This window comes from Trachinotus anak, unplaced genomic scaffold (genome assembly GCF_046630095.1).
Source record: "Trachinotus anak isolate AG129_WGS33_773 ecotype Australia unplaced genomic scaffold, CSIRO_AGI_Tana_v1 ptg000023l, whole genome shotgun sequence".
Taxonomy (NCBI): domain Eukaryota; kingdom Metazoa; phylum Chordata; class Actinopteri; order Carangiformes; family Carangidae; genus Trachinotus; species Trachinotus anak.
In genome coordinates this window covers 3,626,556-3,646,365 of record NW_027273874.1, presented here as the reverse complement: position 1 = coordinate 3,646,365, position 19,810 = coordinate 3,626,556, and the positions used below count along the sequence as shown (strand labels likewise).

General features: G+C 42.0%; 1 protein-coding gene across 12 annotated transcripts in view; it reads left to right on the top strand.

Moving 5' to 3' along the window:
* Positions 1-19,810, top strand: part of clcn3 (chloride channel 3) — a 68,341-nt gene that overhangs the window by 45,219 nt on the left and 3,312 nt on the right. For 5 of the 12 annotated variants that reach the window (XM_071459021.1, XM_071459025.1, XM_071459026.1 and 2 more), the window contains 12 exons: positions 6,496-6,656; positions 7,971-8,070; positions 9,052-9,239; positions 9,702-9,824; positions 10,888-11,094; positions 11,289-11,369; positions 11,479-11,731; positions 12,123-12,415; positions 12,504-12,690; positions 12,953-13,351; positions 13,663-13,879; positions 15,439-15,514. In XM_071459021.1, the coding sequence (XP_071315122.1) occupies positions 6,496-6,656; positions 7,971-8,070; positions 9,052-9,239; positions 9,702-9,824; positions 10,888-11,094; positions 11,289-11,369; positions 11,479-11,731; positions 12,123-12,415; positions 12,504-12,690; positions 12,953-13,351; positions 13,663-13,879; positions 15,439-15,514 (2,285 nt within the window). Of the gene's footprint in view, positions 1-97; positions 307-6,495; positions 6,657-7,970; positions 8,071-9,051; positions 9,240-9,701; positions 9,825-10,887; positions 11,095-11,288; positions 11,370-11,478; positions 11,732-12,122; positions 12,416-12,503; positions 12,691-12,952; positions 13,352-13,662; positions 13,880-15,438; positions 15,515-19,810 lie in introns of those variants that run through there. The other 7 variants (XM_071459030.1, XM_071459024.1, XM_071459031.1 and 4 more) reach the window with 3 other exon arrangements.

The window sequence follows — 19,810 nt, the reverse complement described above, 5'->3', positions numbered from 1 at the left end:
TGTGTGTGTGTGTGTGTGTGTGTGTGTGTGTGTGTGTGTGTGTGTGTGTGTGCAAGTCAACCACAGATACAAGATAAAGAAAGGGCTGTGTGAGTGTGAAGGCGTGTGCTTGGGCCTTTAAGCAGCAGCAACTGAACAGACCATCACAGGCATCCATTTTAATGTCCTCACAGACACACATGCACAGCCTGTGGATGGTCTCAGATCCAGGCTGTGTGTTGTCAAAGCAACCTTCCTGCAGTGTGAGGACACCTGTTGGCCAGATTCAGGACGTCATCCCACGCCACGCATAACAGGATCCTCAGGGTGAAGGCATGCAGTCAGATTATGGCGAAATTATCGCTTCTTTCTTTACTACAATTTGTGTTCTTGCACTGTTTGCTTTGCTTGTTTGTCTTTCTTGTGTGGCCTTAGTGGAGTTTTCCTCTCAGTTGTGAGGCAATGGTTCCTCCAGGCCTTGTTAGATTTTTTATGGTGAGTGAGCAGGGACAAAAGGCCCCTAGTGAGTTTAGGACACATGCGTTACAGCTTACATCCATTTTGTACAACAGCCTCAGCCTGCAGACGTCTTTACGTCTAGGGATATATTTTCTCTTCCCTTGTGGACACAGTTTCCTTGTCTTCAGTAGAACATGTGGACCTGTGGAACGAAATATTTCTTCTGCAGTCAAGTTGACCACATTTTCCCACACATCCATCTCTCTCTTTCTATTATGGCTGTTTTTCCCTTTATGCTCTGGCAGTTTTCTATATCATGGTCATGTTTAAACAGGAACTGCAATCCAGACACTTAGCCATGGTCTTACTTTAATAACTGGTGAAAGAGGACAAATAGTGTCTATTATTTTTACAAAAAAAAAAAGTAATGACGTCGCTTTAAGGTCAGTCAACTTGAACACTGTGGCCTTGTCTAAACTACCAAAACCAGCCTTTCGTATGTAAACACACAGGGGAAAGTTGTGTAAAAGGGTCTTTTGAGTCCTCAGGCTTTTTGGACTTTGATCTGTAATCCATCAGCCTTTCATGTGACTGCGGGGATTCCTCCAGTCTGGTCATCAGGCTGGCGTCGGTCAACAGCAGGGCTCTTCAGACTCTAAGGAGGTTGTCGGGTCACTGTATGATACTGATCACATGACGGCTGAGCAGACTAACCCTATTCCAACCCCGCTGACCCACAGTGTCCTGGCTAGCTGCTTCTAAACCTTGTTGATCTGATTTACTTAACAGTAGTATAGTAGGCCTAAGACACAGGAATGCAGGAGTGGTTGTTAAACTGAAGTAAACCTGGATGTTTTTGAAGCCATTAACTGCCAGAAACCTCTGAACAAGGAGCTGGCTGGTGGTCGTTTCCCGCCTCATTGGTCATTGTTACGCAGAAATGCTATGTCAAGTGCTGCTCATTTAGAGAAGTGGTATTATTGACAGTAAGCATATGGTATTATTGACGGTCAGCATGTCTGTACGTGCACTGATGTAGCTTTTTGGCTCTTATGGAGGCCGAACAGAATCGCATTGTCACTGTGCTAAGGCACAGGAGAGAGGAAACCTTATTTTTATGTGTGTCTTTTGTCTGCGTGCCTGCTGAACCATTCGAGTGCAATGCTGGCGACCTGCTCGCACGCAGTCCCCTCTGGTTTCTGTTTTCCGTGGCATCACCGTCGCTTGGCTCTGCACTCCTGTTTTGGCTGATGGGTGCCAGTAGTGCCGCATCATCAGGAGGGCCTCGTCTGGTTTCTCATCAGTCAAATTGTTTTAAAATGTTTCCCTTTGATCATTTTTGGTAGATGAGCTGGAAATTTAGCTGTAGTTACTGCGGTGTAGAGCAGCAGTCTTATCTTTCTGCTGTGTTGTCTTCATAGACCGGATTACTATCAGTGATGTACATTTCACTTGAACTTGCAATAGATATCTTACTTGAATATTTCTGTGTGTGTGTGTGTGTGTGTGTATGTGTGTTTGCGTCAGCGTTTCTGCTGCTACTGTACGTTTCGTGGCTTCATTGTTTTTCATGCTTTCTAGAGCACAGTTGGTTGCTCCACAATTAAGTTTGTTCCACTTGTCTCATAAGTGAAATCATGCATCATCCACAGTCGCTCATGGGACACAGTAATATCACTGGTGTGTGGATATTAAATTTTCCAAATAAATAAATTTTCCAGAGCATTTTTTTCTATAAACCGCTTTTACTCTCTGACCCTAATAACAAAATATACTCTTCTGTCACTTCTCTGTTGATAGATCATATATTTTCTTCTACTGCCGCACATAACTGGCCAAAATTAGATGCATGTTAACTGCAATTTAGTTTAGTTTTAGTCAAGTGTTAGATGCAAATTAGTTCATTAACATGTTGGCAGGAATTTTTTAATGAATGAATGAATGAAATTTTTTATTGCCCATTATTGAATATGTTACCAGTATACACCTGGACACTAAGATTCACCCAGATGGAGTTCAGAGTCAATACCATCACTACCTCATACAATAGGTGGTTTGAAAGGCCCATTAAAAAATCTATATAAATGCAGTGTCTTCAATTCATATCAATCCCTGTATTTATTCAGGAAACATTCAGACTCAAGAAATAGTGACAGGAACAGGCTGTCCAGTCCTTTGTTAATAAATAAATTTAAATAAATTCATGTTTATGCTGACCCGTAGTTTTCAGCTGCATCACACATTCCTCATTTTGTGTTTCATGATCAATTAAGTAAACACAGTCCATGCTATGAAATTTCACCAGCTGAACAGTTATACACATTTCTAACTAATTTCCACAGATCAGACCTGTAAAATAAAACTATTTTATACTATTATCACAAATTATGTTGAATGTTTCCAGGATATTAGATGGAAAATATAGGAGTCATAAAATAGTCACCAAAATTTCCTTAAAATAGGATTTAAGTTATAAAGCCACACCACCCACAAGAACAACTGGTCCAGAAAGTTCATATCTCCGTCGTTTGCAAAAGCCCGACCTCCCGATGAGACTCATTCTGTTATTGAGTCAACATCTGAGTCATCACCATCCCGCCTCCCCTTCACTCAAACACACCATGCGTCCCAACAGTCCAGACTGCTGCTGTCACTGAAATCAAAATGGAGAAAGATAGTATCAGTGTCTCTGCCAAGCTTTTTTACTCTTACTGCTGCTGACTCCACACGAACAACTATAGTACCTTACTCCCTCGGTTTCCTTTCTCCTAACTGGACTGGACATGTTTGGGCTGGTCAGATATAAGCTGTACTTGACCATTTTGTCTCTGCCTCTTACAGAAATTCACACCAAAGGGTTTCAGCTTATTTCTCCTCCCCCACATCCCATCAAACATCAAAGGGAGCGATATGAGCTAATAAGCTGCACTTTCAAAGACGCTGTCATGGCCCAAATTCAAAATGTGGGATGTCTTTGGGAAACAAGCTTTATCCTCTGCTTATGTCTCACTTACTGGGGAAAAAACTTTTGCAAAGGTGCAATAGCTTTTTTTCTCAATTGTATTTATTTGATAGAAAACAGCTTCTAATTTACTCTCCTTATAATCTGTCCCACCCGTGGTGGATGAATTTTATGGTGCATTGAGTTATGAAGCTCATTTACTACATAGTTATAACATTGTAATGGTGTATTGGTTTGGAAGTGATTCAGATGTGTCAGTTTTATTTATAATGTTTTATGGCCCTTAAAGGCCCTTTAATGGCCTATAATGCTGATTGCAAAGGGGCAACATCTATGAATGAGGCAGTGTTTGATAGTGTGACCCTGTCCCAGTTGTAGTTATACTCAAGAGATTAAAAGCATAAAGGAAAAAATTTATTGTGGATTGGAATGTGTATGTTTAACGTTCAAAAGGTTGCAAGGTTTTCTGGGCTTAGTATTAAGCGTGACGTGTCATTCAGCTGGTATTAGTCCCGCCCACATTTCTGTATTCACACCTTTATCTTAAGCAGTGTGAGAGCAACAAAGTCAAAGTAATACTGAGGTGCTCTGGTCACATGTCAGTAAAGAAACTGGCTGGGTTTAAGAAGTGCCACTTTAGCAGCAAATTATCTCTCATCTGTTGGTTCTTTTTCTAAAGTTGAATTTATCTGGTAAAATAGTTGAATAACATTAATAACTACTTGGCGCTGAATGAAGAAATGAATGGATGAATGAAAGGATGCATCTCATAGCAGGGGAAATAATGATAGATGCTAACAAGCTAACTGTATAACAGTGTTCATGTGGCCTCATCTCAATGCTACTTGTATAAAAAGTGTCTCCTCCTGGCTTTTTTAGAAATAGATGTCTGAAGGAAAAAGAAATATCTATTTTAATCTTTTTTTTTCTGGCTGGCATTGGTTGGAGTTTGCAACCCTTTGCAACAGTGATATATCCAGCAGTGCTTCCTAAAATCAACCAGAAATGGTTGATGAAACAATAGTTGGTTTTTTGCTGTTAATTTAAGATACAGTGAAATAGAAAGTGCATTTTTTTTTAGCTCTTACCTTTTGTCCCTCTGTTAATTTTTCTCTTCTGTCCCGATATACTCTTGAAATGATCACCATGTATTTCCATTTTCAGGAGGAAATAAGTCACGTTGCAAAAGCTAAAGATGCTGTAACTGCCACTTCATTTGGACTTACAACACAACAGTTGTTGTTGTAGCATATGTACTGTTTTTGTTTCGTTTTGCGGCCTCAGATTTAGCCCCACACAGTAATTACACGTGTTTCAATAAGGTTAATCTAATATGGTGAATGTATACAAACGGGAGAAACAAGTCGTACTTGAGATGTGTCGCATAACTATTTGGACCAGTAGCAAATATTTTCCTTTTTGTTCCTTTGAACACTTAAACAGAAGCTTTAACTGTTGCTCTGTGCCTCCCTTTTTCATTGTTACACACAGTACGGCCTTTGTGTTGCAGATGAAGAAGTCTCAGATATTTGTGTCATCACACGTAGGAAGCTGTGGCTCCGCTTCTCAGACAACTTCACATGTTGGACGACGGGTTTTCCCTCATTTATCAAACACACTTTGTGCCAGATTAAACATTTGACAGGGCATTTTAAAATTGATGAAATTGCCTCTTACACTTGAATATTGGAATTGAAGACTATGAAGATGTTTAATTGTCCTTTTGTTGATTCAGAACTACAGTATACTATTATGTATTACTGTTTTCTCTGTTTTTAGTGGAAGTAATTTCTTGTCATGCAGCCGACAACACCAAACAGCCACGTAACTCTTGTGATGCTTTCCAGATAAGAATAAACCTCTAGGCTGCTTTTCTCCGTTGCAGTCAGTGTGTGTGTGTGTGTGTGTGTGTGTGTGTGTGTGTGTGTGTGTGTGTGTGTGTGTGTGTGAGAGAGAGTCAGCCAGTCAGTATGTTTTGCTGTCCCTTCTCATATTGAATCTGTGCATCCAGCCAGAACAGATCAGACGTAACGAATGAGGTTTAAAAGTCACTGTTATGAGCAAAGTCACTGTCCTGATCTATTTAAAGGCATTGGACAATGTTTGCTCTGTTTTTTGTTTTGTTTTGTTTTTAATCATTAATGTGTCATGTTGAAGTCATTGCTGAACTTACTGTTCATGATTAACGGGCCTATAGGCAAACTGACACGGTCAGACCAGCACTAACGAGGCAGACAGACAGCCAAGATAGAGCTCCAAGAAAAAGCCAACAACAAGGCATCTGTTAAGGGTTTAATATGTAATTAAATCGTTGTGTACTCGAAGTTTTAGAAGCAACAGGTCTGGTTTGTACACAAAGAGCATTTGGTAAACATCGTGGTTGACTTTTTGAAAGCTATGTGAAATATCAAAAACCATCTGCGTACACGCACACATCCGCCCACACAGCGATCTGCATCTCAGACCAGCAGAGAGAGTTCTGCCTGTTTGTATGAAATATCAATAAAAAGATCTCCTCCAGGTGTTTGAGCACAGTTTGCACATTCAAATGTTTCAGCAGTGCACATGAACCTCCACTGCCTCAGCACATTAGTTCCAGATGAGAGGATGGACCACAGGCCTCACAGGGTTTTCTCAGCGTAGCTGTGTTTCCGACGGTCTCACATCTCAGCGGTGACTGTGAGGTGAGCTCTGCAGTGTTTCGGATGGGGATGTAGCTCTGATGTGCAGCCAGCAGCAGGCAGTGCAGTGATGGATCTTTTTGTTTTTCAGGATCACATGTGCAGCAGAGCAGCACGGCCAAAATAACCACGTCACAATCTTTTTTTTTTTTCTTCTTTTTTTTTTTAACGTTGTAAAAATATTCGACGGTGTTTGCTGCTGATCCCTGTTGCAGGATCTAACTAATCAAATGGAGTACAGACAGGTTTCTCTTGTAAAGTAAGCGTTTGTGAGTGTGTGTGTGTATACGCAGTTTTAAAAATGTGGTTGCTGGGGAAACCACTAACATGCTTCTGTTTATATTCTGTTTGCATATGCTTTATCAAATTGTATATTGTTTAATGATAGGCTTTCTGCCTGTTTGTCCTCCACAGGGTCTAACTACGCCATGTCTAACGGGGGAGGGGCCGCCAGCAGCTCCACTCACCTGCTGGACTTCCTAGAGGAGCCCATCCCTGGTGTGGGGACCTACGACGACTTCCACACCATCGACTGGGTGCGTGAGAAATGCAAGGACCGCGAGAGACACAGGAAGGTGAGGACCCTGTAAATCTTAAAAGCTTCCATATGCTTCACACAAACTTTTCGTATGACAAGTAATCAGACTTAAGGCAGGGGGGGTTTATACCTGTTTTGATTGGCTGTCATATCCTCCTCCTGCATCCCGAGTTTCTCTCCCACATTTTTGTCTCTTGTGCATAAATCATTAAAATGGGGGTAACAGAGCCCACTCTCTGAGATGTTGCACTCAGTTGTATGCATGTAAATTAACTCAAGTAGCTGTGTGAAGAATGAACAAACACTGCCTACGTTTCACTGTTTTACAGCTGTCCAATTAGAGAGGGGGTTTTCAGACGCTGTGGGACACTCTGATACACTTTGTTTGAAGCACGTCAAAGCAGAACCTTTGACGTGTTTGTAACGCCACGTTTAAATTGACGCTCGGCACAAGGCATTTTTGTGGCTCGGCCTGTTTCCAGTTCATAAATCTCTCACGTTAGCTGATGTCAGCGAAAAATCCTATGCTGCACAGGAAGTGATGTGTCACACATTTCCTGCAGCGGCAGCAACAGTTTGTCTGGATCACACAAAAGAAGAAGTGGGTAGTTAGGATCAGCAATTTTAGCCACTTGGGCTTAACAGTGGATGAAAATAGCCCAACCTTCCGACAGAAATCAGAACTTCATCCACAGAAAATCCAAGGAAAAATAATTTAATATCAAATATTTTCAAATGGAAGTTTTCTGCCTTAAGATTCTGACCAATTGAGGCAACCTTTTCTGAGATCGTCTTTTATTGTAGAAATGTAGATCGATGAGAAATAAATTCCCTGGGTTCACCATATTGGAGCTTTCAGTTACATCTCACAGTCTTCACCAGGTGGACACAAGAAGGAACTTGACCAAGTCTTGGCCATTGTAGAAATGTAGTTGTACAGATGTCATGGATAAACCAGAATGAAGAGAGGTGTGGGCTTTCTGCCCCACACCTCCCCATTACTAATTCACCTGTGTGAGTAAACACTTTATTCAAATATTGACTCAGTTTCCTGCCCCGCCCTTAGAATTGTTTCAGTGCAGCTCTCCTGGGAATGACAACACTGAGAAGTTGGATTGTATTTGAATACCTTGTCCAAACATTGTTTTTATAACCTGCTCTTGCCTGCCTTAGAGCAAACAGTGTAATCATCAGTTTTATTGAAGCTACACTGAGAATCTTGCCACAGGAGCAGATTACTCAATGACTTATCTTCAGTAGTAGTTTGACCTACTTGCGTCACTGCCTGTATATAAGCTTCATTTCCTTTATTATTAATGCATCTTATTATTTATTTTCCCTGTATTTTCAGATTAACAGTAAGAAAAAGGAGTCAGCATGGGAGTTCACAAAGAGCCTGTACGATGCCTGGTCTGGGTGGCTGGTGGTGACATTGACTGGCTTGGCCTCAGGTAACACACACACACATACACACACACACATACACATACACACACACACACACACACACACACACACACTCGCCGTACAGACACACAGCTGTTGTCTCCTCTGCTGGTGACTCTCACATGCTTCGCCTCAGGCAGCCCACGCTCATCTCTCCTGTCTCTGTGCTCTTTTACCCACTTCTCATAAGCACACTTTCTTCACCAGAGCACTAATCCGCTCAGTCTCATTTTTTGTTTATGTTTTTCTGACTACCAAAACACAGAAAACCCACCAGCCTGTATACCAGTACCTGCACAAAGTGAAGTGACTGTAAAAATGTTTGAAGCTTCTCAAAGTTACAAAGGAGGAGAAATGAGAAATAGGTTCATATTGTTCTCCTGCTTTTATCCAAATTCTAATGAGGACTGAGGTACAGACTGACATTTCTCTCACTAAATGAACCTGTGACCCAGCTGATAGAGGCTCATCTGACCTGGAACACGTTGGCCTTAAATATGAAATTAAGGATTTAATTTAATTCAGATCATCACTGATTTTTAATATATAGTTCTAATATTTATTCTGAGAAATGTCTGCTTTCTGATGTGGAGATTTCTTGTGTGGAATAACGTTCCTGTAGTGATTTGTTTACAAAACATTGTGTATAGTTGGAGGTAAATATTTAGGGAGTGTGACTGTAGGTGTCCCTGTTCTTCAGCTGTCAGGAAAAGCACCACATTTTAGGAGAAGGATGCAGATGCAGAAAGGGAAAGTTATTAAGGCAAAAAGCCTCCATGTTGCAGCCTGATCGCAGCTTCGTCAGGATGAATTCTGTATGTTATTTTGGCGCAGTGACATTTATAACAGGCTCATATAAATCTGGTAGCACAACAAGCAAGCTAACTGCCACCAAACACCCTTCTCTTTTTTCCTACTTCCTCTCACCTCCCTGCCTTCACCTCCTCGCCCCCTCTTTTCCTTCCTCCTCTTCCTCCTCCTGCCAGGTGCTTTGGCTGGCCTTATTGACATTGCTGCTGATTGGATGAACGACCTGAAGGAGGGCGTGTGTCTGAGCGCCATGTGGTTCAACCACGAGCAGTGCTGCTGGACGTCCAATGAGACCACCTTCGCTGAGCGGGACAAGTGTCCCCAGTGGAAGAGCTGGGCTGAGCTAATACTGGGGCAGGCTGAGGTAGACTAACACAGGCACACGAGAGGCCCACTGGTCACTGCAGCAGCATTTTTCTGTTGCTTAAAAGCTCAAGTTAACATGAATTCTAAAATATTTCAATTTATTACATCAACTTCAGAAAGAACCAGGCCTTTATTTTTTTTCCATTTCTATACAAGCGTATTTTATTATATTTTAGCAAAAAGACTCCCTGTTTCCTGATCTGCTCCTGTTTTAATTTGCCATTTTTTAGTTTGTTGTCACTTGAGACACAAAACCTCTTGCTTTGAGACACAGTGGCCCTAAAATCTTTTTTCTTACAGTGACAAAGTTATAGTAAAGACAACACAAGTTTACAGAGATATTTCATACTCTACTCACAGTGATGCTCACCAGTGCTCACATTCAGATGTATACAGACGTTACACTATATGATGCTGATTCTTTTACTTCACCTGCTCCCTCTTTCTCGCCTCTCTGCAGGGTCCCGGCTCGTACATCATGAACTACTTCATGTACATCTACTGGGCTCTGTCCTTCGCCTTCCTGGCTGTCTGTCTGGTAAAGGTGTTTGCGCCTTACGCCTGTGGCTCAGGGATCCCTGAGGTGAGGAAAATGGTGCTCTTACAAAAGTACACTTGAAACTTGCTATCAGCTGCATGTACAGTCCACTTTTAAAACCTCTCCTTGGCAATGCATTGAAGTTCATGTGGAAAACTCCATTGACTGAGACATGAGGATTGGCTTTAGTGCAGCAGCATTTCATACAGCAAGTCATTTTTCCCCTATAAGAAGTTTTGAACTCATGTGGTAAAAGATTTGACACTTTTTACTACTAATCATCAAACTAACAAGGTTAGTCGGCTGTCTCTTTTCGTGCCCGAGTGTCTCCCCTGTTCTCCTTCAGAGTGAGTGAAGGAGCTAGTGTGGGATTTCTGTAGACTATTGATGTTCAGTTTTATCCCTCGGTTCTTTCATCGATTTGCTCTTGGTGTCAGAACCTACGAGCACATGAAATTTCTGCGGCTGCCTCTGACTCTCCATGACAGTGATCGAATTGGTTATGTGCACTTTTTGGGACCTGCCCACTGTGCTTTCATGGTTGTGGGTTTCCCTTTAATGCCCTTGAAGTGGCTTAAAATCGTTAATTCAGTGGGAAGCAGTAGATAGAACAGGTTTGACCGCACTGTGAAAAAGCCATTTTGAGGTTAGGGCTCTGAGCTTTCAAAAAAAAAAACATTTCCTTTTCGTTGCCGTGGAAACAAGAAAAGTAGAACTGTGTTGCTGGAGAAAGTCTCTGGTAAGTCGGTGACTTTGAATCTGTTGACGGGAAGAGAATGAAAGAGATGCTGCTGAAGCAAAAGCTGAGTGAATTTGCTCAAAGAGATTAAAAAAGCAACTTGAAATTATCCTGGTTCTGTCCCTGAGCTGACTCCAGCCTGGAACTGTCATTATCCATCTCTCTTTACCATCATTTCATTGTCCTGAGTTCAATGTCCCTCATCATCGGACTGACTTAAGGATGTAACCTAACATTTGTGAAGAGCTCCTTACTCCACCATTAAGATGTTTCTGGCCTTTGTGACCTCAGCGGGAGTCACACCCTGAACCAGCTCAACTTCATTTTAATCTGTACCTTATTCCCCTCTACCCACCCCTTTCCCCGCAGATCAAGACCATCCTGAGTGGGTTTATTATCCGGGGCTACCTGGGCAAGTGGACCTTAATGATCAAGACCATTACTCTAGTGTTGGCTGTGGCGTCCGGCCTCAGTCTGGGGAAAGAGGGCCCCCTGGTTCATGTGGCCTGCTGCTGTGGGAACATCTTCTCCTACCTTTTCCCCAAGTACAGCAAGAACGAGGCCAAGAAACGAGAGGTGAGAGAGAAGAGGTGGTGGTTAATATTACAGCGACAGAAATGCTCACTTGCTACTTATCATTGAGACGATAAATTGTCTGACGTTGTTTTTGGTGTTTTTTGCGATGATATTTGACTATGTTTCAAAGTAAATGTAGTTGTTGGTGAAGAAGCCATCTTGTCAGCTGAAGTGCGTTTGTTTTGTCCTCTCAGGTTCTCTCTGCTGCCTCAGCAGCTGGGGTGTCTGTGGCTTTTGGAGCCCCGATAGGAGGAGTTCTCTTCAGCTTGGAGGAGGTACAGAGCATGTCCTTTTACACTAAAGATCTAACTAGACATTGCTCTGTAGCTTAATTTTCATGCTTCAAAATCACAACATAATCCTCTCCTCCTCTCTCTCTTCCAGGTGAGCTACTACTTCCCTCTCAAGACTCTGTGGCGCTCCTTCTTTGCCGCCCTTGTGGCGGCCTTTGTCTTGCGGTCCATCAACCCCTTTGGTAACAGCCGTCTGGTGCTGTTCTATGTGGAGTACCACACGCCATGGTACCTGTTCGAGCTGATCCCTTTCATCCTTCTGGGAGTGTTTGGAGGTCTCTGGGGAGCCTTCTTCATCCGAGCCAACATTGCGTGGTGCCGGCGGCGCAAATCAACACGCTTCGGTAAATACTTCATTCAGGTGTCAGATCAGGATTTGTGCGAAGGCGAAGAGATAAAACTGTTGAGATCAGTGAGAGATGTTTGTATCAGCAGAAAGACGTCAAATGGTAGCAGATGTGGGATTGAATCATGATGGATCAAGCATGAATGACTGAACACATTGAAATTCTCTAGCCATTCTTGCAGCCATTATGTTCCTCTATCAGGCTGTGAGAAGAGGAGATTGTTTACATATCATGCACAGCTGGAAATTCTAGTTCGAGTTATGGACACAGCTCTGATTGTTTGTAATCTCCTGATTATGCAACAGTGTTTGATTTGAGATCCAGGTGAGTGGAACATTGAGCTTAAATCCTCCCACAGAGTCACATGTTGCGTTGTCTGTTTCTTCAGGAAAGTACCCAGTGTTGGAGGTGATCCTTGTGGCCGCCATCACAGCTGTGGTTGCTTTCCCGAACCCGTACACCCGTCAGAACACCAGTGAGCTGATAAAGGAGTTGTTCACCGACTGTGGCCCACTTGAGTCATCACAGCTCTGCCAGTACCGCAGCCAGATGAACGGCAGTAAGGCCTTCACTGACAACCCCAACCGGCCGGCGGGGCCCGGCGTCTACGCTGCCATGTGGCAACTCTGCCTGGCGCTGATCTTTAAAATCATCATGACCATATTCACATTTGGACTCAAGGTGATCCCTGGATGTTTCTTCCGAACAGTCCAGATGTTTTTGCACGGCTCCATCAACACTAAAACCAGTTCCTGCTTCTCGCCCCTAGGTTCCGTCGGGCTTGTTCATCCCCAGCATGGCCATCGGGGCGATAGCAGGGCGAATCGTTGGCATTGCCGTGGAGCAGCTGGCGTATTACCACCATGACTGGTTCCTGTTCAAAGAGTGGTGTGAGGTCGGAGCCGACTGCATCACTCCAGGGCTCTACGCCATGGTAGGGGCTGCGGCGTGTCTGGGTGAGTCAGCAGAATATATAGCAATAGTTGTGACAATGTGTGGATAGAAACTGGCGTATACAGTCAGTTGGCTGGTGTTGTCACCACTTTATTTTAATGCTTGTCTGTTTACTGTTTTATATTTGAAGTTTGATTTCTGGTCTGTGACTTTTGCCTCTTTCTTGTTTTATGTCTTAATGTTCATTCTGGTAAATATAAATAAATAATACATTTTGGTTTCAGTCTCTAGATGTGCCTGATATTCTTACTCTTCTCTGTGTAGGTGGTGTGACCCGTATGACGGTCTCCCTGGTTGTCATAGTCTTCGAGCTGACAGGCGGGTTGGAGTACATCGTCCCCCTCATGGCTGCTGTCATGACCAGCAAATGGGTGGGTGATGCGTTTGGCCGCGAGGGAATCTACGAGGCCCATATCCGTCTGAACGGATACCCCTTCCTGGACGCCAAGGAAGAATTCACACACATCACGCTGGCCAGGGAGGTGATGAGGCCACGACGCAGCGACCCGCCATTAGCAGTGCTGACGCAGGACGACCTGACGGTGGAGGAGCTGCAGGCCACCATCAATGAAACCAGTTATAATGGTTTCCCTGTGATAGTGTCCAAGGAGTCCCAGAGGCTGGTGGGCTTTGCTCTGCGAAGGGACATCACTATCGCTATAGGTAACACTGCAGAGCGAGACGGTTTCTACAAAATAGTTTCTTCCACATTTCAGTGCATGTGAGAGCAGTAACACAGCAGAGGAGTGGAACTTGGTCGGTCAGGTTCCTAGATTCACTTAAGGTTTGCACCGAAATCTCCGAAATGAATTAATAGGGACGTAATTTATTACATTAAAACACTGAGCCCCAGTCTGCTCCCAGTGTGTATATATTGGTAAAAGTGAAGTCACAGAGGTACAATCTTTTGATTATAGTGTTATAGTCTCTTTATTTCATCATACTCCTGTATCTCCTTGTTCCTCTCCCATCAGAAAATGCCCGTCGTAAGCAGGAGGGCATCATGTTAAACTCCAGGGTGTACTTCACTCAGCACGCACCCACCCTGCCAGCCGACAGCCCTCGGCCCCTCAAGCTGCGCTCCATCCTGGACATGAGCCCCTTCACCGTCACCGACCACACGCCCATGGAGATCGTTGTGGACATCTTCAGAAAACTGGGGCTGCGCCAGTGCCTGGTCACTCACAACGGGTAAGTAGGAAATGAAAAGCAGGGAATAAAAGAAGAAGAGAAGGCGAATCCTTCTCTCCATCCTTTTTTTCATATTGTTACTCTTGACTAACCCGTCTGAAGTTGACAAACATCGCACAAACATGTACACACTGTCTGGTGTTGCATGGGCTCTCAGATCCCTGGATTTACCCTGTAATCTGCATGGCCTGGCCTAACCGCTGTGCTGCACTCCCTTTATCCTCTACTGAGCAATAACAGACAGTCTCCTCAGTAGAAGAGACTGAGCTGCTGAAACTAACCACAACTGCATAACAGGTATCGTGCCGGGAGAACATAGTAAGTCAGGAGAACCATTCGATTTGTGTTCTGAAACTGAGAGAAGAAGCATGTTGTGAAAGAATATTGGAACTGTTTAAGGTTCCCATTAATTTATAACAGTGTGAGGCTTTGTTTCTTTTACAGTTAGTAGAAATACATGACAAATATCTCATGATTATATCTCATGGTTTGGGACACACTGTCAGGCGGTCCAGTCTTAATTTGTTTATGGGCTTGTTTTGCAGAGGGCCATCTGCTGGTGTGATGTAGGAATTACAGGAATTATTGTGCTTAATAACTCCGCAGTTTACTGAGAAGTTGTTACCAGCAGTGTTTGTTTTTATTTAAATCTTTATGTACAACTTTTTAAATTTACATCTGAAAGGAGGAGTCTGGTGTTATTCTATAGTTTGTCAATAAATTTCATGAAAAGGTCAAAACGAACAACATTAGTTCGTCCCTTGGTATTTTACAACTTCTCTACACTGTCTGTTTCGTTCAGCCAATTTGCTCAAGAAGACATCTTTGAACCTTTAAAAATATATTGATTTACATTTCTTTTTAACGGCTCAGTCTTCTCCTAAAACAGCTGAGCGCTGTAGTCTTTAATCAAATGTTACTCCAACAGTAAATAGTGCTTTTGTTGAGGACTATTCTAAACTGGGATTTTGTACACATTTGTTGCCTCAGTGAGTATTTATGAGAGCAGAACAGTGTACGTGGGATCAGCTTAAAATAAACTACAGTGTCCATGTTTATTTTAAATTATGTCCCATGTTAACTCATAAATGTGTAACAGGAACCATAACAGTTTTCAGACAGGGCACAGAAGAATAAATAATCAGAGTATGGATACACAAAGATGAATAAATTGTTGGTTTTGGTCTTTTCATTCAATTTGTTGACATGAAGAAAATCATAGAATGTATCCAGACTTATACTCGAACATTGATTCAGCATTTTCTTAAACTGCAGTTGATATAATTTACAGTTTTGTTTACATAAATTCTTATGACGCTATTAGACATAATATTTGAGTTTTGTAGTTTTGTTTTTGTGTTGATTGAGTTGTGTAATTTTAAAGTATATTTTATGTTATCACTAAGTTATCTGTTCAGTATTTTAAGTTACACCCTGTTATGTATGTTTTGTGTTTGCCGCTGTCTGTTCTCTCTCTGTTTCTCTTTGTTTGTTGTTTTTTTGTTTGTTTGTTGTTTTTGTTTTTGGGCAGTTTACCGAGTAACGGGTGTGTGTTTCAGGATTGTGTTGGGCATCATCACAAAGAAGAATATATTAGAGCATCTGGAGGAGCTCAAGCAGCACACGGAGCCCTTGGTGACTAGCCCCACCCCACACATGTGACCCCTCCCACACTTTCACACCTGTCTCTTAGGCTCCGCCTCTTAGGAGGGATGCATGAAACTTGGTGTGAAAGGCTGTTGACAGTTCCCAGCTAAACATGAAGTCCTCCCTATTCTTTTTCTTTCTCACTGTTTGCACTCTGTTGTTCGTGGGTTGGTTTGGTTGGTGTGGATTCACCTCTAATTGAGTCGTTCATATTAGACAAACATCTCTACACAGGCGTTCTCTGACCTCCATCTTCATTGCTGGTAGCTGTTGCACTTTTGGAGACATGGTGTAGAAAAGCTTTCTTGTGTTTTGTGGGTCCTGTAATGTCGGACCTCCATGGGAACTGTCACCCACATCACTTCAGAGCCCCTTTCAGACATGTACATCATCATGTAAAAGTGCTGGCAGTTAAACATGTCGATATATTTTTAAAAATTATTATTAAAGTTGAGACAGCACTCTTACTAGGTAGGACTTTGTAACATTTCCATAAAATTTCCAACACTCCTCAGGTCTGAGTTAAATGCTGTCACAGTATAAACACTACAGCAGCATAAGAAAATAAACCCTTAGAGATTTTAAATGAGTGACTTGTTCTGCCTTTCAGGGGCACTGCACTGGATTTGTCCAAAAAAAAGAACTTTGATGCTTAACTTCTAAGCCAACATGGCTGAGTAGAATTAAAAAAAAAAAGATAATGATTAAATCCTTACAGCTACTGAGCTGTCTTTAAAAGTCTTAAATTTAACTTGGTGAAAACTGCGGAAACCCAGGTCTAGAAAAATATGTGTTTGTTTATAAGGAGTAAAAACACCTGGAAAATGATTAAAAGCATCAGACCATCAGTGTCCCTACACTTTTAGCTTTAAAACATGCAAGCTGCTCACAGCAGGAAACTTTCATGTAAAGCATGTGAGCAAATATTCATATTGAAGTTTATTTAACAGGCTGCAGAGTTCTTTATTTCATCTGATAAATAATGACAAAATGTGTTCAGAAATCTGAGTTGAGACTTGTGAGAAACTGAGCCTTGGAAACCACAGATATAAACAGTCTATCAACTGCAAAATACGTTTTAAAACCCATCACTGATGAGGCCGATGTGACAACTGAGAACTTTCCTTCCATCGCACCATTACCGTCCAACTCACTGCTGTTTTCAGTACCACTGCTCCCACTTGGGAAATGAAATATAATCTGAGCATTACAGCTCACATTTAGGTTACAGAGGTTTATTGTGAGCTCAATTATGGGCCAATAACATTTTGAGGTTGTGAAATGATTTTATAGTAAAAGCAGTGACAAAAATCTTTTTTTTTTTTTTTTTTTTTTGCATGTGTCCATGTTCACAAAAAATACTTATTTTTGGCTCAGAGCTTTTGCATAACCACACCACTGATATAATTAGTCCAGAAATTTTAGATTTTTTTCCTCAATCACAAACCTCTACATGTTCACTAACTTGAATTTTTGCCTTTATGCGTTCATGACTTGTTTATTTACTGCCTTACAAAAGGTGACGTACAACCACAGGTTTTTAAAACAATTTCTCAAGATCGTTTCACAAGCTCAAAACCATATTCACCCTTATTTGGTCCTGTAGCCTGTGCTGCAAGAAAGCCTTTGGTTCAACACGCAGATGAAGCCAGCAGTGTTGCAGATCACATGTCTGAAACGCGCTCACTAGATTCCCACAGTGCAGCTTTGCAGCTCGTCCCTGCTAAACTGCATCTGTGCCAACTGTAGCTCTGCTTAGTGCCGTGTCAGCTGCATCATGCACCTTCATAAGATGTTTTTGTATTTCCTGATGTGTAGTAACTACAAAGATTAGATGTGTTCTGGCAGATTTTAGATTATATGCTGTATAAGTAATCGGACATTCATTCAGTAGTAGTTGTCATTTCTCAGCATGTCTGCAGTCATGTAACCATGATGCCTGTTTGTTTGTTCAGTAGTCGGTCATTTCATTTTGAAAGTATTCACCCACCCTCGGTTCTCTGTCTTCATTAACGACTGCTTTTTCCTCTTTTTTTTTGTTTTTGTTTTTTTAATCCCTCCCCTCAACCCCACCGTTTCGCCTTGGGTCTCCACAGATTGACGACATCTGACCCGTCGCCTTAACAACTACTTTGGCGAGTAGCTAGCCGCCTTGGGAAAGCGGACCACCATTATGTTTTTTTAAGGGTGGAATATGATATGAAAGGGGAGGGAGAACATCTGTAGTGTTTAGATTCATTCCCATACTTCCCTCATTCTGTAGTGGTAGTAAGCGCTGTGGTGGAGTGACGTGGTTGTGTTGATTGGTTGTAGTAGCGCTGTAGTGCGCTGCCCAGTTAACGTGGTATGATAACATCACCTGGATGAAGCAATTACTAATCCCATGATCAAACCTGCCAATGTTTCCTCTAAGCCAGCTGTGTCCTGTCCAATATCAAGAGAGAGAAAACAGGAAACAGCGAAGTACATCTTTGCTTATAAACAAAAGGCAGAAAAATGTTTTTGAAATAGTCAAATTGAACAAAGGTGCTCTTTTAAGTCAAGGGCCATGCTGAGAAGTGTTGTTTTGCTTCTTTATATTTCATTATCTCAAAAAGCCCATACAAACACTGTTGCTCCCTAAGCCAATGTGTAGTGAATTCAGCCACGTATGTCTCTTGTCTAATGGGAAATGTAGGAAATCTTAAACAGTAGAAGGATACGAAATGAGGGTAAACGTTGATTATTTATCTTCCACGAACTGCTGATCCAGAATAGTGTTAATATGCACTATACCTTTTCCACTCAGCACAACTGTAGTTTGTGTCTGTAAGAAATTGCATTTTTTTCCACTTTATACTCTTTTAGCTTTATTTGATATTATAAATTAGTTTTGAATTTAGTTCTGTGTAGTATTAAAAGGGCTAAAAACCCTAATTTCACTTCCTGCTTTTCAGTTGTTGCCTGGAATTAAAACATTAAACTGAACTGGACACCGCTGACTTACAGGGAACACTGCCTTCTAGTCTCCCATCCCTGATGCCCTTTGATCTGTCCCTGGTATCCCAAGCGTCTGCGACTGTCTGTGTTTGTTTCTCTAGTTGGAAAATGAACAAGACAGTTGCAGGTCTCAGCAGCTCTTGGGAAACTCGTGTCTGATCTGTGTGACGTCTCACCAGTGTTTCATGCCTCCTGCTGCTCCGTAGCTGTAGCTCTAATCCCAGCACAGGTCATCTCCTCTCACACAGACCTGGGTTCAAATGTTTCTGTTTTTTTTTTTGTTTTTTTTTTTTGGTGAACTTTATTTGACTCTCCAGGGTTCAAATGAAGCTGAATGTTTAATAAGGAACACATGGACTCAATGTGTGAATCTTCTCCACCTGACAGTATTAAAACAAAGCACGCTAAACGGTTTGGACCCAGCTCTGCACTCTTTTAGCTCTGTACCAGACGGACAGCTTCTACTCACCGCTTTCAGCTGTTCTTAAGTCTTCAGACGCTTCTCTTCACCTGACCTCAGACTGCTTTCATACCTGAATTCAGGAGCACAAGAACCAGAACGAATGTGATCTTTTGTAATGTTCAGGAAGCCGTGAAATCAAAGTTATAATTAGCTGACTCTCATATGTGCTCTTGGTTCAGCTGGAATAATTCTGACTGAATATTCAGAAGCATGTTAGGGACACAGACCCAGACCTGGTCATTTGGAGTTGGGTCTGTTAAAGGTAAAGGTGCTTGAAACGTAAAGGAGAAGAGGAGGAGGAAGCAGCTCTGTCCCAAGAGTTAGAAACTGTGCACATCACAATGAAAACAACACAGCACTCTCTGCTGGTCTCACACTGTAAGAACAGGAACTGTTGCTCTGACAGTTGTTCAGTCATGTTTCAAGGTTTAATCCAGGTTGAAATTTGTGTTTGTGTGAAACAAAGTCACATTGTTGTGGTTGTGAGACGCTACAGTTTAAACTGTTGTTAGTCTAAACACAGCTGCTGTGTTTTGTAGACATCACTTAATTACATTTTAACTGTAGAGGGAATTCAAAGAAAAATAATCAGATGCACACAACAGAGCTTGTTGGATATATTTAAAGAGATGATGTCAAAGCTTCTCATGAAAGATTTTAAGAATTATTTTTAAAAAGATTAAAGAAATATAGAAAAGTAAAGGAGAAAGTGTTGCTTATATCCACATATTTGTCTTTGCTGTAATCAGCTATAGTATCTGATCAGCTGTGTTCAGCTCCACAAACAGACAAAAAGAAGTTCCCATTCAATGTAACTCAAAGTGGGACATCCTGGAAAAATA